The 19,187-nt window shown below is 36.0% G+C and overlaps 1 protein-coding gene across 1 annotated transcript in view; it reads left to right on the forward strand.

Annotated features, from left to right (window-relative positions):
* LOC134531215 (FK506-binding protein 59) overlaps positions 1 to 19,187 on the forward strand; it is a 191,665-nt gene that overhangs the window by 18,983 nt on the left and 153,495 nt on the right. The window contains exon 2 of the mRNA XM_063366873.1: positions 4,847 to 5,072. Within this exon, the coding sequence (XP_063222943.1) occupies positions 4,850 to 5,072 (223 nt within the window). The 5' untranslated portion in view covers positions 4,847 to 4,849. The remainder of the gene's footprint in view (positions 1 to 4,846; positions 5,073 to 19,187) is intronic.

A 19,187-nucleotide genomic window follows, 5' to 3' on the forward strand; every position in this document is an offset into this window, starting at 1 on the left:
GTCTAACCATTTCTTAGCTGGATGATGTAAAGCTAATATCCGATCTGTTATAGCTGTTTGAACGATGCTATTATTCATATCCGAACCTCGAATAATTCCCGCGGAATTAGTCAAATTAATAGTTTCCGGTATTGTAGTTTGTGAATGTACTACATCTACTTCTCTATGAGTTCTGACGGTATTTTGTAACTGCATTTCCTTTTCTATTTCACCGATTCTTCCTTCTACTCCCTCAAATCTTACTTCATTACGTTTGTTTGTCATGCTATATTTTGGCATCTACTTTCACATTCTTACATTTTTTCGTCTACTTTCTCTTCTACTTTAGATAGATCCCCTTCTATTCCTTCTAACCTATCACATACTATAGAAAATTTTCTTTCTGTATCAGTTATCATTTTACTCATGGCTGTATTAATTTGCCTAATATTTTCTAATAGTTCCTGATTTTCCTGTTTACGTTTCTCCTCATCTTCGCGTTTTTCCTGTCTACGTTTCTCCTCATCTTCAAATTTTTCCTGTCTACGTTTCTCCTCTGCTTCGCGTATGAACCTAAATATTTGTTCCATTCCTGACGTGTTAGTTTCCCTTATTCTCGTATCTACTTCGCCTGTTTGCGGTGTTGGTACGTCGCCCTGTCTGATGTTCATGTCAATTTGTTTGATCTGTGTTTTCAGATGGATCTGTTTCTGATGTAGCCCTTGAGTTATTTCCCCTTAAGAAATAACTGTTCCTGTTTTCTTCTGACATCATGTATGTGGGATCTCTAAACTTGAGTTAAAATTTCCACGTTGTTGTAGTCAATATACTTTGTGCTAATCCTTTGAGCTTATAGCCCCGCATTGTGGTAGCCAATCTAAACGGGTCTTCTTGGTCAAAACATTTATTGCTTAGTATAAATCGATTTGACTTTGAATAACTCGAGTGTACTTAGACTCATTCTAATGGATTTATAGAATAAAAGCAAAAGAACGAATCATTTTATATTAATTTGTGGGTGCCAACAACTTCTAAGAAGTTGTAATTATGAGTAAACAATAAAAGTATTTTAATATGTCGACTTGATTATGAATGACACAATATTCGTATCGTGATCGGAAAATAACAGTTATCAATTTTCAGTGACATTCAATAACTACCAACTGATATGCATAATTTGTTTCATACCAGTAAAATAGCATCAACCTCATTGAACCTGTTTTATTGCAAGTCTTCAATCAGTGAATGTTTACTATACAAAATGAATTAATTTTTATTATCCTTACTATTCAGTAGGTAGAGCTGGGTATGTCGTGGAAAAATTCGCTAGTTCGTTAGATTAGATGACATACAACATTTAAACATTAACTCAAGTTGTCATAGACTTAAGCATTCTGGTATTGGCGAAAGGAGTATTTAAACTGATTTTACGTGATTTGAACTATTCCATTGTGTTAGTTTTGCAAAGCTAGTAAGTTTTGCTAGATTCCTTTAAAAATATATGACCGACCTGTTGGAATAGTTCAGTGGGATAGAACTATGCATTACGGTTTCTGTCTTCGTTATACGGGAACTCAGCAACGAATATTCCGCGTCTTCATCCTTGAAACGCCTCTACGCTGTTTCGTGTCTTCGTCCTGGAAACACCTCTCCGCTTTTCTACGACTTCGTCCTGGGAACGCCTCTCGTTGTTTCCGGATGGTCTCGTACTGTCGATTATTCAGTATATTTCTTTCTTCGTCCTGGGAACGCCTCAATATTTCTTCCAATCTTCGTAGCTGTGATTCATATTCTTCATCCTGGGAACGCCTCAATGTTTCTTATAATCTTCGTATAAATCGTAATTCCTCTTCAGGTCAATAAATATTTCCAAATTATCAATATTATTAATTTCTTCTATTATTTCATGCATTTTTCAAAGTATTCAAAATGTCTTAATTCCAATTTCTTCAGTAATGTAATTTCACGTCTTGCTTCTACGAAAGTTCCTATATCAATCCCCCATATTCGTTTTCTCACTTAAAATTCCAAACAACCTTTATTTTCCAGCAATAGTTTTTGTTCTACCGTCTTCGACCAATACCAGATTGTTTTACAAACTTTTAGTCATATAATATTAAACATGAAATTTGAAAATACCATCCTTATTGGTTAAACAAAATATCTCATTCCTTGAGCAAAGAAGTTTTACATTAAAAGATATAACTACAAAATTAATGACTTATGGTTCATAGAGAAATAAAGACATGTACACTGAAGTGAAATTATAAAATATGACACATTAATTTAGTTTCTCCATCTTGTTATATAAAGTTAACAAGTCCAACCTTTATAATAGGTAGTCTTTAGTGGTGAAAATCACTACTTTTAGGAAAACATTTTTTTTCCCCCATCGGTTGCTAAACTAGAAATACACTCTCAATTTTTATTTATTTGCTTCTTTTTTTTACAGTTTCAGATTTAATTCTTTAATATACTTCTGAAGTGTTTGAAATAAATGTTATTGCAGTTGCTGTTACCTGAAAACAGGCTCCATATGATCAGGGCACTAACTCGTATAGACAATTATGCACCATTCTTACATATTTAGCCTGTACAGGATAATGAATAATTTTAATACATAAGTATTAAGTTCACACGCCAGCCTCGAGCCCAGCAGGCTGCGTATTCAATAGACCTGCTCTGGATTATCTGTGAAATTTGTTGTTGGATTGAGCTTATGATAATGTTAATGACAGATATTATGTTGCATCAATCTTAAGTAGGCTATAGTAGTAGTTACATATTTTATGGTGAATCTGAAATAATGGGTTGTTTTCTAGATTAGCTGCTGTTGGATTAGAAAAAAAGTCGGTAAATATGTAGTTTAGCGGTATGTATTTGTGAAAAAAATGTTAAAAATCAGAAAATACTTTTATCATATGCTCTTTAACTTCCTCTTTTCATTAAACCCGTCGGATATAAGAAATTCCATATACTTTAAGAGATATCACTGTTCTTATTTTGCAATACAAGACCTGTGCTATCATTCAACCATCTCATTTTTTTTTATTTTGCAGTGTGTTTGTGAATGCCTAATTAATTAATATGGTCAATTAGGTCAGGTCAGTTACATTATAAATACTTTCAAACTAAGCGGACATTAAAAATAATGTGAATTAATTTTAATGGTTGTAAAGTTTTAAAGTATTTATAATGTTACTGACCTGACCAAACCAACCGGGACAAAGGATGAACGGTAGGAACTCACGTATTTTTTTTTTTACTTATTACTTGCGCAACAATATCCAAATAACAAATAAAACATTAAAATTTGAAACGTAAAAAACTCACCTAAGTTAGAGACGGGTACAATTCCTTTGCCATTAGTAGAAAATGACGTAGTCGTTCACCTATGTCGCGAAAAAAAAATTCACACTCGTAAACAAGAAACAATGGTAAATGCTGCATGAATGCACAGGTATTGTGATGACAATTAAAAAATTCGATATCTCCTAAGTCCTAAAATATTTGGAATTTCTTATCTCCGCCAGGTTTAATGAAAAGAAGTTAAGAGCATAGAATAAAAGTATTTTCGGAATTTTAAAATTTTTTTTAACAAATATCGCCCAACTATGAAAATTAAAAAATTCTTTATCTCCTAAAGTATTTGGAATTTTTTATTTCTCTGCCGGGTTTAATGAAAAGAGGAAGTTAAAGAGCATATAATGAAAGTATTTTCTGATTTTTAACATTTTTTTTTTTCGCAATTACCGCTAAACTACATATTTACCAAAAAGTCAAATAACTTGTGCTGAGACAGGACTGCAAGATTGTGATGGTTAAATTATCTTCAAAATGTTTACAGTTGAAGTACTGTATTCATGTACGTACATCTTCAGAGCACCATGTTTACTTGATGTATGTTTTCGTTTTAGTACTGATTGTGTCAAGTGTGGTATTTTGACAATTATTGAAATGGTTTTATACATTGTTGTATGGTTGTGTACGTGATTACAACTATAAAGAAAAATTTGACGTTTGTTTGCTAAGTAACTCCATCAATTTGCTGGGAGCAGAAATTTGTGGTCTTTTGCAGAGGATTCATTGGTATTGTACCACTGTATTTCTGTTGTAACCATGGTTGGTATTTCCACGATTGTCTCGTGATGTGGGGTAGCATGTACATCAGTATGGTTGGCTAATTGTAATTATGTTAGTTACCTAGCGGGATCCATGTATTTTCGAAGGTTATAAACAACCGCGAACAAATCCATTTCTGTTCACAGTGAAAAATATGTAATTACTTACCTCTGACATAGGTGACTCTAACATAGTTAAAAAATTTAAATATAATACCCAAATCCCGTGGTTTTTGATTCTGATGGCTTGATCCTGTATACATTAATACTGTTGTACGTGATGTTGGTTGTTTTAATTTAGTACATCGAAAACTGTGTGAATATGATACTGATGGTATGAAACTGTACACATTGATCATGTTGTAAATTATGTCAGAAACCCTGGTGAATGATATTGTAGGAAACTTAGTATTGGGAAATATGGCCTTTGTCTCCGTAAATTGTGTGCTTCAGCCTGTTTGAAACTAGTGAATATTGATGCAAAATTATTACTTTCACTGTAACATCATTGCTACAGTAATTTTGAATGAAAATTTTTCTTGTTTTTAATAATTTTACCTCAGAATTTCCCTCCATTTCATGGCCCTACCCATTTGTTTCTCAGAACCCAGTAGGAATTTGACACCACCATTACTGGGGAACTAAAAACCTATATGTAGTGCTCAAAAATAATATTTTAGGGATTATTTTGGTTTCTCTAAGGAAAATTGCCCAACCTAGGAAATTGTGCTGCGTGCTGGTTGCAGACCATGGCAGGCTGTGGGAGCACGGAGGTGCCCGGTCACTCGGCAGTTGACGTGACTCCCGACGGAGACGGAGGGGTGTTGAAGGAGATCGTCAAAGAGGGCGTCGGCGAGTGTCCGTGCCCAGGCAGCAAGGTCAGGGTGCACTATGTCGGCAAACTACTCGATGGTTCGGAGTTCGATTCCAGCAGAGGCAGAAGCGAACCATTCGAGTTCAATCTTGGAAAAGGTAACCAAGTGTTAGAGAATGTGCAAGTTTTAGTTCTGCTCAGAATGTTATGTTTTTGTGTGGCTGTTGGTCTGAGAACTTAAATTTAGCACTGTGATGCAGTATTTACCAGAACTTGTGGTAAATTAATTATGTTTTCACAAAAAGGTTAAAGCTATGGAAATTTAAATACTGTAATTCAGGGCTGCCACTGGTTTCTAACTTAAATCCTGGTCTCAGCCCTAAAAAATCCTGGAAAATCCTGGAAAATTAGTTGAAATTCAGTAACAAATCCTAGAAACTTAAATTGAAATCCTGTTAAATCCTTGCAAATAAAATAACCATATATCAAAATTTTAACCAGGAAACTTACCAATAATGTATTCGCCTTTGTTACTAAAAGACTGGTAAACTAAAAATAGTTGAATTAAAATAAACACATATTTTTGAAGCAAACTCTTGAAACAATACAAAAACCCATAGGCCTAAAGTTATTTCTTCTTGTTTATGTTTTCGTTGCTGAGTAATACACGGCGGTTAAGGACTGCTATACTTAGTTGAAATAAATGCTGTCTTTCACAAACCAACTCAATTACTTTTTGAGATTTCTTGCTTTCTTTTATCATCTGAAGAGAGGTCTTGAATTCACTCTTTTTTTTCCTAGCAGATACTTGTATCAAAGCATTTAGCATTGGTGACTGCAGAGATGACCTATGTGCTGTTTTGATGAGTCAGTTGGCTGAATGCTCTCTCTACACTCACATTACTGTGGGGGAGAATCAACATTACTCGTGCCAACTTGCAGTGTGTTGGAAAATTTGGTTTACAGTGCCAAAAAACATCAATAGGATCTGTAGGCTGAATGTCTTATGCAGATAAATCCACAAGTGAATAAGCAAAATGCTCAACATTCAAGGAATCGTGATCATCGTTAGAAATGTCATTTGGGAAAGCTTTGGCCAGATTTTCCACTTTCACCCATTCTCCACACTCTTTCTTGGCTGGGTCGAAAACGTCTTATGTTTTGAAGAACATGATCATGTAGTGACAGAAGGCGATACAGCTCTTTGGTCCCAGTTTCATAAAACTTCCTCATGTTGTTGAAAAATTCCACTTGTTCGGATGAGGATATTTGGTTTTCTGCTAGAAATTTACGAGCTGAATGACCAATGAATAGAGAAGCATCAGACAGTTGGGTTTGTCGTTCAAAATTGATTGAGGTCAGATTACTTTTCTGTACAACACCAAAACTGAAGAAACTGGCAATTGTTTGCCGCAGCAGTACACACATCTCACTGTACAATTTGTGTAGGTATGGTTGTTCTTGCTGGAACAGTGCATTAAACTTGGCAAATCGTGGCAGCACTGCTTGAAGGAAAAGAAAGTACAGTTTGGCCGATCTTTGAATGCAGTGTTGCTCTGATTCGTTGTACACATTCCAAACTGCCATCTTTTGATTCAAAAGAATCAAAATTATTGGTCAAAGCTGGCCATTGCTCAAGTAGACAATTCACACACTGAAGCAACGCCAGCTATCTGGTGAAACATGGGTGCAAAATCTTATTTTGGTTTATCTCCAAAATCTGTTGTACATGTCTATATTCATCTTGGCATTTTTCAGATGTTTTGAAGAAATAATAAATATTCGTGACAACTGCTCGCATATATTAGGTAGTTCAGCACATGCATGTGATGCAGCCAGATGTGCAACATGACAGGTGCAATGTAGAAACCATATGTTATCCTGCTGTCCCCTTTGGAAAGTACAGAATTGAACTCCCCAACCATTGCCTTTGCACCATTTGAAGACATGCTTAGACAGTTCTTCCAAGGTATTTAATCTGCTCGAAATGAGCTGCTCACTATGTTAAACAGATTTTCACTAGTTGCTTTGCCTTCAATAGCCACCACTTTATAGAACCGTGTTTCTACTTGCTGATCTGTGAAATATCATACCAAGATAATCATTTGTTTATGAACTGTTATGTCAGTAGACTCATCAATTAAGAGTAAAGAGTGAAGTTCTCATTGTATTCATAATGTCTTCTTCACAAGAGGCTAATGCCTGCTGAATAATCATACCCGTGTTTGTGCTACCACAATGAATGTTTTTTGCTATGTCATTGTCAGGGAACATATTTGGCACTAGTTTAGCAAAGTTATCACTTTAACTTATTGGCAGGTTGTTTTCACAAACAAAATTAGCCAATTGTAATTCAGCATCAAACACACTATTACAGTAGAACCCCGATTTAACGAAGTGCTATGGTTACCGAAAATGTTTACTCTAAATCGATGTTTCGTTAAATCCGATTTACCGATTTTCAATGACCCCCGCACTCATAATCGCGTCCCTACGTTTCCATATCGTAGACAGGGTCGACGGCGATATCTTGTGCTGCCGTGCTATCTCAGACTTTGTCAACTTTCCATCTTAAACGTGTTTGATCTCGCTCGTACGGCCCCCGGTTCGTACGAACACCTCAGTCGTACGTACAATTTTCAGAAACCGTGAAAAATTAGGCAAAAAAATATATGAAAAGTGTAAGAAATACGTTAAAGTTTATTAAAATACAGTCGCAACCTGCAGCGTTTATAACAAATACGAACTACATACACATTGTGTCACAATAAAATTTTTTTTAAAAAAATGGCCGCAAATTGATGGAAATAGCGCGTCGTACGCGGAGAAAGGTAATTAATTGTACTCAGTCAGCTGTTGTTACGGCGTGGCGTAGCCGCCGGCTGGCTCTCTCTGTTCGCTGAGCTGCGCATGTGCTGTATAACTCACTCAACTCTCCGCCCAGACTCGTGACCATCCATCAGCAGCCAGCCAATAGACGCGAGCTTAGCGGAAAAAAAAAAAAAAATAAAAGCTCCACCGCCCGCGTCCCAGTTTTGTCCAGTTCTAATACCAGTAACATAAACGAATTGTCAAAAAAACGTAACAAAGCCGATATCCAAAAACAGTAAATAAAGTCATGTACAGTAGAATCCCGCCGATGCACGCGGCAGTGTCTAGCTGAGCTCGGCGTTTCCACTATCGCACGAAAAGCCGTCTCAGCTGCCATGTTATCTTACCTGCCCGCCCGCACGAAAAGCCGCTGTGGTAGCTTCTGCGAGACCATAAGAAACTCGTCCGGCCAGGCTGGCGGTAGCGGCGGCTTGATGTCATTACGTGACGCAGACCTGCCAACTCTCACGATTTTGGTGTGAGGCTCACGATTTTAAGGTCCATCTCACGCCCTCACGCCAAAATAGTGTTTCCTCACGATTTTTCGGGGCCCCAAGATTTTGTTTGTAAAAGTTACAAAACAAGTTTTACGAAAGCTTACAGTAACGAGTTTCAATCAATACTCGAGTCACGTAAAGGAAGCAATTTTGTGTTTTGTAGCGTGTGCCGTGCTGATTTTTCTATCTCGCATAGTGGAAGAGGAGACATTGTGAAACATGTCGCTACAAAAAAAAAACACAACTAACACGTGAAGTGTATTGCTTCCAATAAAAAAATTAATTTTGCTGTGAACAGTGATAATAGTGTTACACGAGCAGAATGTTATTTTACATCTTTTTAGTTGTGGCCCTGCATGATCACTACACGACAGCACTAAATTATGTTCAACTAAATTAAATCTGCAACCTATAATTTGTTGAAATAAATTTTGAAGCAGAGACCATGTAACATATGTACAGGTTGTATTTATGGGCCTGAAAATTTTTATCGAGGACCTCATGATTTTTTAAATTTGAATGTTGGCAGGTCTGCGTGACGTGATGCTTACCTCTCCATCCCCTGCTAATACTTCAAGGCTCATCCCTCCCAGAGCCACAAACCATATAAAAACATCCCCCCCCCCCTTTTTATCAACTAACATTTCAACACATTCCCTCCCTTATTACAAACTTCTGCGTGAGAAACTGTCAGCATCCTCCTCCCCTCCCACACAGCGTGCGGCAAAAGCCAGGTTGTATAGTCCATTCTCGGTAAAATAAATATTTTTATGGGCTTATACGACTGTCCTTCGCCGTTAATAAATACTTTATAAGTTTAAGTTATTATGATACAATTTGTTTATTAGTCACACAGCAGTTTCTGCTGAAAAATCACTAATACCTCGAATTTTATTGAATAGAAAAATTTAGCAGGGCCGTAAATATATTTATTTTAATGCATAGTTACTTTTCCATCTGCATTCCAACGTTTTTTTTTTTTTTTTTTCCGCTGCGAAGGGACGTGAGAAAGATAATTGCTTGAGCTGTCAAAATAAACATCAACAAGTTGAAGAAACCTGGAGGATGGGAAAAGGAATATTTGGAAATGTGTGATTATTGGCTAGCACTGTTACTATGCGGGCGTGATTGGAAGATAACGTGGTGAGTCAAGCCAGGGACAAGAAAGGGGGAGGGGGATGCGGACAAAGAAACCCTTCATGACGTCATGTGTCGCGGACAGTCTATCTGTCCAGGCGAGCGCAATGGCACGCACCTACGCAATTCAGGTACAGCGCCCGGAGTTTTTAAGCAATTTGAACAATTTTTTTTTATTTTTTCGTGATTGGACAGATGATGCAAAGGCACATATTAATATATAGTACCTCCATTCTATTACTGACACCACAGAGTGTATTTTTTAATAAGTTTCCGTTACAATTTACTTTCATTTTTTGGAAATCTATATTATTATTTTAATAAATTGGTGTTTTTTGATGGTTCCTGAAAACCTTTACGTTAAATCGCTGTTTTCGTTAAATCCGTGTTCGCAAAATCGGGGTTCTACTTTCTTTCAGTACAAAACTGGACAGCGAGGAATTCTGTTCTATGCCCCTTTTATTTCTTTTGTGACATTCAGTATTTCCGTGACGTCGCAGATGCTTAAGCCCCCCGCTGACAATGTTGAGCATAGAATTACACACTGTGCACTTAGCTTGGTAATCGCTGCTCCCTGGCTTTATCCATTCTAGTTGGTTTTCCCATTCTCGTTTATACATACTTCTGCTTAAATGGAGCCTGATATGGTAACACCTTACGTTTTTTGTTCATTGTAACAAGGGCTGCAAGTAGGTATTTAAATTCTAGTTTAAATTGCCAAGTCCTAGAAATTTTACATAAGCAACACAACAAAATCTAAATAAAATAGCCAAACAAAAGCAATAATCATAGATAAAGGGATAAGCAACAATAGAACCTCATTTTTACGTACCCAGGATTTATGAATTGTCGTGTTTAACCTATTGTTTTTACTTGCACAGTTATTTTCCCTATATTACCTTTAAGCGAAAGCATTTCCCACAATTTATGTTATAACAGCGCTTCATTCAATAGCAAAACATCAGATAAGTTTAGTCGGAGTATTAAATGTTGAAAGTGAAAATTGGGAAGATTTTATTTATTTTGTGTTACTGCTTGGGTCATGGCAGCATTGCTTGCCGTTGTAAACAAACAACTTTTTTTACGTGCCACTGTAATCCATATGGCCATGAACCAAAATGTTGTGTTTAAACCATTACGTGTTATGTATGAAATGAGTTTTAAATGCGGTTTTTACAAAAATAAACAGGGATTACTTTGCCCATGTTGAAATAATTTTTAAAGCAACATAACCAAATTCCTGAAAATATGGCATATTCTGGCATGTTCAGCAATGCTCATTTTGCATTAGAAATATTTTGGAAAAGCAGTTGGCTGCACTAAATTTCAAACATTGCTGTTTTTCTCCGCTATTTACTATATTTGTTTTATGAACGACAAAGTATGTACAGCTATGACGGAAATCCCATTAGAGAAAATTTGTTATAATTTATTAAAATTCGGGAATCGGTTTGTGATCCTGAAATTCGTGGAAACGGATAAAATCAATGAAATCAGCAGGCCTGCTGTAATTATTTGGATTTTATAACTTGCTTGAAGGGGATATATATTTTATAACTTGCTTGAAGGGGATGTATATTTTATACATAACCAGGGCACCATGGGCGTAGATCTTGGGAAGGGGGGGGGGGGGGTTGGCAGCTGTGAGGCCCGGGGGCCCCCTGTAATTAAGCCCCCCTGAGGTGGGCCTGCCTGCACTTGCAAAAGTAGTGCGATTGTTCTATATCACGTATCCAAGTTTATGCCTTGATCCTGATGATGGCATTATCTGTATGATTGATTGTGTGGTACTTGATGCTTGCTGTTTTAATTTGTACATTGAAATTTCCTGGACATAACAAAAATATTACAATAATACAAACAATGTTAGGAAATAAAAAAAAAATACTTTTTTATATTTTTTTATCTGATAATATGATCATAATTCATTGTTATATCACAATTTTTGTTGTATCCAGGATCTTTCGATGTACTAAATTAAAACAGCAAGCATCATGTACCACAGGATTAATATCTTCAGGATTATGCCATTAGGCTCAAGGGATAGACTTGGATGTACACGATACAAAACTTTTACCTAGTGTGACTGTGAAACAAGCACTGTATCTAGAGATGTCAGTTAACCCTACGTGCAAAACTCTAGGATTGAGCGAGCCTTCCGTGAAGTTTCCGTAGCCCCGCTTTGCAAATCCTACAGATTAAATCTTTGCTGAGTTAGTAAGTGAATTTTGGCAAATTTTAATCTAAATTTGGCCGCACAAGTTGGGTGCCATTTGATGTTATCCTGCCTGCTTAAGCTGATGCGATCGTGGTTCGGTACTGAGTTTGTGACTGAGTGACATAACATAAGTTCGGTTTACAGATACAGTCTGTGTACATGAAGCCTTGTGGCCAGGCTGCAAAAGAATTACGAAAAATGCATGATGTTTTCTGGTGGGGGTTACATAAATAAGTTACAGGGTCGGTGTGTTAAAGCCAGGAATATTGGGGTCAGTTGCAGAGCCAAAGCAAAATGATTAAAAAGACTTGAACTGTTACTGCTATCTCATTGTAGACAAAGATGGTGAGGGCTCCTGAAGTGCAAATGTGTCCGGTCTTGTAGCTGGGTGAAAGCTAACTAAATGAGCACCTATTGGCCACCGGACAGTTAGGGGGTCGTCTTCGCGTGCACATTGAAGAGAACGGTAGTCTACCATGGCCATGTTTGAAATTGTAGTCGCATGTTGAAATATTTTTATTTATTTATATATACTAAAATATGTATTTTATATTCTTAATAATAATAGTAAAAATAAGAGAACACATGATCCTGATGGATAGTCGTGCGGGGCGACTATTGAACCACCGGTGGTGGCACTCGTTCGAGATGTCGCACTGAACTGGCACCGTGCTGTGCCGCACTCATACGGGTTGCACACTCCCACACTCGCCTCGGGAGGAACGGCTTCTGCATGACAGTTAAACAACATATTTAATGAAATAAATGAATTACAGAAGTAAATTCAAATAAATATGAAAGTATTCCTCAATGCTTATAGTTCAATGAAAAATCTAGGAGTATGTTATAAAAAATAATATTGCTTATGGTAGACAATTTGGTTCTGGTCGCAGTAAATATGTAACACTGGATATAATGGATGATGCATAGCAAACACTGAACAGCTGAAACATAGCCATTTATGCTTTAGGGCCAGCGCAGCCGTACTAGTGACATTAAGGGGATTGGTGCACCAGCATCGTATTAAAAAAAACAATATATTTGTTAATGATTCAGCTACTAGAGAAGATTTGAACCATTCTGGTGTAAAATTATTTTTTTAATTTTTTTATTTTAATTAAGTTATTGCTGATTTTCGGGAATTTTTTAAATTCAAGCTTTATTAATAAACTATAAAGAATTCAGTGGTAAAACTTTCGCAGATAAATTTTCAGACACGGGAGATATGACTGTGGCCATTATTTTATCTGTAATCATTATTAATTTAACGTATTTACAATTTGAATTTTAATAAATGAGCTGCTACGAAATTGCGTGATATTCATTTGCGAATTTAATAACATTCGCGTTTTCATTTGTAATTCAAACGCCAATATATCTGTCGGCTGAATGATTGACTTTATTTTAGTCTTAAGCTTATTGCAGTCGGACCTAAAGTAAAAACGTAGCTGTAGAAGTTTGAGCAGCGTGCAAGCTCGGATACGAGAAATTATGGAGCGCGCTGGACAGTAGTGACACCTTGCGACAGTTTCCCGAACTGTTTGCAGCCAGTGTTTTCTCTCGTTCCCACCCTGCCTCAGCTGTCTGCTGTTTACGAAGGGGAGACGGGATTTCGCGCGAAACTGATATGAAGGTCAACGTACTCATTTTCAGTAGATAAGAGAACGTGTTTGGTCTAGCTCGGCGTATAATTGAATGGTTATTCTCTGTTATTATTTAACACAGTGATTTAGCTAGATGTTTTTTGTTGTAAGCGTGAGATTTATTCAGGAATAAAATGCCGAAGAAACCTCCACCAAGCATAGTACACAAAAGAACAAAACTATCGAAAGCCATTAGAGCGCTTAGAAAAAAGAATAAAGAAAGATAAGAGATTATTTTATTATAGCTTTTTTACCATACATTTATTTTTCAGAGTTGCGTATGTACAACGCGATGGACGCGATGCGACAACATAAAGATGTGTAAAATTGTAAACATGCTTTTTTTTTCCAGCAATGCGTGAACCATTCATAAACTATACTCAACATGTATCAGTATGATTACGTTTGAATTTTTTTTATGACAGGCATCAATGTTAACAAGTTTATTAAGCCACAATATACTTTTTTTCAGAAAAATAAGTGTAGCAGAAAACACTCAACATAGTCTCACACAAAATCAGTTTACATGAATGCAGTTTTAAGAAGTAAGCTACGTAAATAATAGTTAAACATTATTTAATATATGCTGGTAACGTTTCCAAAGTATCAGCTTCGCCTTCATTCACGAACAATATTCGTGGCCTTATTTATTTATTTTGCTGGCGTTTCGTTGGTGACTGTTAGGACTGCAAAATTAGTAAACATTTTTCACCCTATCCTGAGTTAAATCTAAGTGTGCGCGGTTAGATGAGGACCAGATGTGTATCATGCTTACGCCTTTACACTCTACTCAGGGGTGCCCACAAGGGGGGATAACGACGCAGACTGCGTCATTAAAATTTCAGGGGGGGGGGGGGGAGTGGTTAAAAGACGAGAAAAATGTATATATTATTTACATAATTATAGCTTCTAATGTGAAAATACGATTCTGGTGCTTTGATAAATGAAAGGGATCTTGTAAATCAAATTGGCAACCCCGCACTTTCCTCAACAAAAGCAGTTTGGCATCTGTCGGTTCAGGATGGAAATATTACCTGATATTACCAAAATTATTATTAGAAAATCAGTTTTAATTAATGCAAAATGTGATAAAATATAATACTAAAAAGTATAATATTATAAAATAATTGAGTAAATCATTTAGAAAATTACATAAAAAAATTCGGGGGGGGGGGGGGGCATATTTAGTTTGGGGGGGGGGGGGGTGAGTCATAGTGTTTAGGGGGGGAGGTGGGCACCTCTGCTCTACTCATGCGGGTATTAACCATGCGCGTAAGGGCGTGTTGCCAATGACCTGTACGATAGTCAATCCTCTACGGACTCGAAAAATGTCACCTGCTCATTGGCTACTTGACTTATGACAACTGTTTGTTATAAAGCCTGTGATTCATCGTTGATTTTGTTGAGGAGTTTTCAGGGATTCAGAGCCTCCCATTTAACTGTGGCCGAATTGAAGAAGCAGTACAAATGTTACATGCTTGAATTCATAGCGAATGGAAACCACAAATATTTACTGATGTAGTGGTTGGTAAAAAAAAATATTATTCGTATCGCGTCCATCGCTTCGCGCCATGGTGGCTCCTATATTATATGGATTTACAAAATATAACGATTCATTTACGACACTTAAGATAAGGTGTGTAGGATTTTAAGAATTCACTTGAATTAATATTTAAGAACATATTTCAGGATAACTTGTGAAGACGCTCGTACAGACGGCACCGGTTGTGATGACTCATTGTTAGGGACACCTGTATTTCGAGAATACATTTCGTGTCAAGGTATTTCACAAAATACTGTAGCTTTTCTGCTGTGGTTATTGTCTGAGGTCGGTGAGAGGTGTCGTCCCGCTCTTGACGGGGCCAATGAGAATGTGGTCACTGTACTGCTGTACCCTCACAATTTGCCTTTCCTCTTATAAAAAGCTACAGTATTTTGTGAAATACCTTGACACGAAATGTATTCGCGTAATACAGGTGTCCCTACTCATTGTTACCAGAGCAGGGGCCATCTCGTGTACACGAAGTGGCATGCGAAACCTCAACACAACTCGAAAATCAGTGAGTGTTACATTGAAATGTGTCCGCTACAAATTTTCAGGAATTATAATTTTGAAATCGAGTAGAAATATTCCTGCAATTAGCATTAGGTATATTTTAATAGACATTGAAAGCGAATCATTAAGTAGCTTCAAAATCCAAATACCGGAATACAGATAGTCTGTAACAATACAGACCTCACCGACTAGATATGGTCCAGATTGTTAATACTAACACATTTGAAAAAAAACTGACTAGTTAATGAATATGTTGAAATTTTGTAAACCTGTTACTTAAGATGATTGGTGATGTAATAATGTCTCTTGGAAACTACATAAGATTTTAACTGCTTTTATTTCTCCATAAATTCGCAAATCACCATGGCGGCCAATTTACGATCACGATTTAGTTCTTAAATTTTAAATTAGTTTATTTGTTGAGAGCCTGGTACAATGTATCTGACCACTAAAGCGATCCGAGCCGCGTAGTGTATACTACTGCGAGGTTGCAGAAGTAGGCTCGGGTCGGGACGAATTTCGCTGTGAAGAAACAAAGGTTTTTAATACATAGAAAATTATCCCAAAGCCGAAATTTGTACAGTAGTAGAATGAACATTTCTTAGTAACACGTCAAAAGTGTAAGTACTGCCGCAAACCTTGTGTGTCACACCGAAAACGAGTAGTTAAGTCCAAAATTAAATTTTTTTGCAACGATCCACAATAATGGATATTGCAAATGCAGTTTATGGAGTAGACCTCAGTATGGAACCCAAAATAATCTAGAAACATTGCCCTATCTGAGGATAGTGATAAAAAGCACAAAGTTTAACATGTTTCTATAAAATAGACCTTTTAAATCATTAAAGTTAACGAATTCACTTTCATTCAATTTTAAGGAAATATAAATACATCTTACATAAACTTAAAGAGCCCAACGTGGAAATCGCTTAAAGTAATCGTTGTTGCATATTTATTCATCTTTAAATTGGTATATTTTTTAAGTGTCTCATACAATTAGTCTGACCACTAAAGCGATCCGAGCCGCGTAGTGTATACTACTGCGAGGTTGTCGAAGTAGGTTCGGGTCGAGACGAATTTCGCTGTTAAGAAACAAAAATTTTTAATACATGGAAAATTATCCCAAAGGAAAAATTTTGTACAGTAGTAGAATGAACATTTCTTAGTAACACGTCAAAAGTTTACCGATGAAACCTTGTGATCACACCAATAAATGAGCAGTTGAGTCCTTAATGATAATTTCTACAATGATCCACAAAAATGTTTCGTAAATTTAATAACTTTAATACTTTTTTAAGTCGGTTATCATTATGGCACCAAAGTAATATAAAATAATGTCCTACATGGTAACTGTGATAAACACCTCAAAGTTAAAACGTCCTATTATTAAATTGGTAATTTTAATCATAAAAGGTAAGAAAAAAAATATATTTTTTTATAGAAATTTGATTACATGTTACATAAATATGTTGAGCGTAACGTCAAAATCACTTCATAAATATTGTCTGTGTTTTTTTTTTTTAAGGTTTAAATGTGTATATTTTGAGTGTCTGGTACAATAGTCTGACCACTGATGTATTTCAAGCTGCGTAGTGTGTGTGCAGCAGTGTTAAAGTCGCTCGTGCTGGGACGTTTTTTGCTCCAGAAAACTAAGGTTTTTAATGTATGGTAATTCCAGACTGAATTTTACTCTGAAAGAATAAAAGTTTCCTAACTGCAAGTGATTTTTGCTGCAAACGTAGATAAAAATCTTCCAGGATGCAATTTGCTTAGGTAAAAATGTTAGTATGATCGACTCTTTAATTTCTAAATTATAAATAAATAACAACAATAGAACTTCCCGGAAAGTTGTGATAAATTGACGATATTGCGCGAGTAGCAGACCCGTACGTGACTACAGAGAAAGGCTATTTTCCTTGACCGTTAGAATTTCTGGGACGAACACCCTCTCACAGCTGGGGTCATAAAATAGGTCAAACTCTTGCAAAAACATCCACCACCGCTCTTTGCCACTAGCAACTCAACGAAGTAAGCTAGGCGCAGCACTCCAATGAATTAACTTAGAAAAAAAATTACTAAATATGTAATTCTATCAATACATTTTACAACACAACTTATGTATTATTTATTTTCTGGAAAAAAAATAATATTATCATCCGAATTATGTTATAAAAGTGACAAAACTCAATAAGCACATTAACGGTGTATCGTTTTCTTCAATTGTTATATAGTAAAATAATTTCATACAATTATATATATATATATATTTTATAATATAGGCTACATTAAAATTTTGCACAGTTCTGATCTAAAATAATATAATGAATTAGAAATAAAAAATAATTATATTTTTTGGTATTAAAATAATTTTTAATAATAGAATTTTTGTAACAAAATACGAACACACATATATATAAAACCAGAGGTCCTCTAGAATTTTGATTTACAAGTTCCAAGCAGAAATTGTTTATTGTTAATTTTATTGTATCAAAAATCATTCATATATAAAAAAATAATATGTATATCTCAATAGATGTAACATGAATACACCCTATCATATGCATTAAATATATTTTAAGTAATCCATAAATAAGACCAAGTTTATTGAGTGTCGCAGTACGCTGCGTGTTTCAAAGCACGCCGGCCGTGAAAGATCAGTACGGCCGCAGTACACTGCAACGCTCGGGCAGCTTTAATGAGGCAACTAATTATGCTAGACTCTTTATAAATATACTATCTTAAAGCTAAAAGTATAATTAAAAACATTTATTTAGACATTTTTTCGCATTGGGCTCTTCAAATCGGTGTAAATCGTATTTTTATCTGGGTGGCAAAGATAAAAAAAAAAATATGTCGTGAATTAATCGCTTTATATCATATATATTAAAAATTTAAATTTTTTCTAACATTAATGGGTGTATTAAAGTTTCTAGATTATTTCGGTAAGTTTATGGACAGTCTAAATTAAAAACTGTATAAATGGGTAGCATTTTAATGGACTGATGCAAGTTGCTGTCACCTAGGACTTAAATGCAAATTTTCGGTGATAACGCACAAGGTCTACAGCGGTAAACTTTCGGTATGTTATTAAGCATAGTCAACTCTACCACAGTACAAAAATTCAGCTTTGGACAAATTTTTCACAGGTTGTCTTGGTTTCCTGGAGTAACATGAAAGTCTACGCGGGGAAGGGCGGCTACCTGATCCGAGAATGAAGGATAGGGCGAGATGGGAAGCGAAGATAAGAGCTGGTTGGGTGTCCGTGTTGGAGAGAGAGAGAGAGAGAGAGAGAGAGAGAGAGAAAGAGAGAAAGGCGATATTGTGGAAGACCTTCGAAAGATTCCCGCTAGATGGCAGGCCTCAGATCTGCAACATTCGACAACCTCCCTTCACAGAAGCTCTCTCGCCACTAACTTGCCAAATCTCACCCGCTAGCTTATATACGTGCTGGCTGGCCATACAGTAGTAATAAACAAGCATTTATGAAACACTTAAGCTCATTTCCAACAAATTCTGACGAATGACTGTTTTTTTGTCCTGCACCAATCCCCTTAAGAAACACTGTCCGTTGGGGTGAAGGTGATCGGATTTCATCTTCATAATGAATTTTTGCTAACAAATTTTAATATGTTTATTTATCTATGTACATGTATATATCTATAGGTACTTGTTTTCTGAAATGCTGTCATTGAAAGAAAAAATTATTAATATTTTAATGATGTTTTTAATTTTTTTATGTAATTAGTCATGTTCACCCCCAGTGGGGTGAATGTGACCATTAAGTTTATTTTCATTGTAATATTCACCTTGCTAGTGTTAGGGTTAAGTTGACTACATTATATGTAAGAGAA

The sequence above is a fragment of the Bacillus rossius genome, chromosome 3 (genome assembly GCF_032445375.1).
Source record: "Bacillus rossius redtenbacheri isolate Brsri chromosome 3, Brsri_v3, whole genome shotgun sequence".
NCBI lineage: Eukaryota > Metazoa > Arthropoda > Insecta > Phasmatodea > Bacillidae > Bacillus > Bacillus rossius.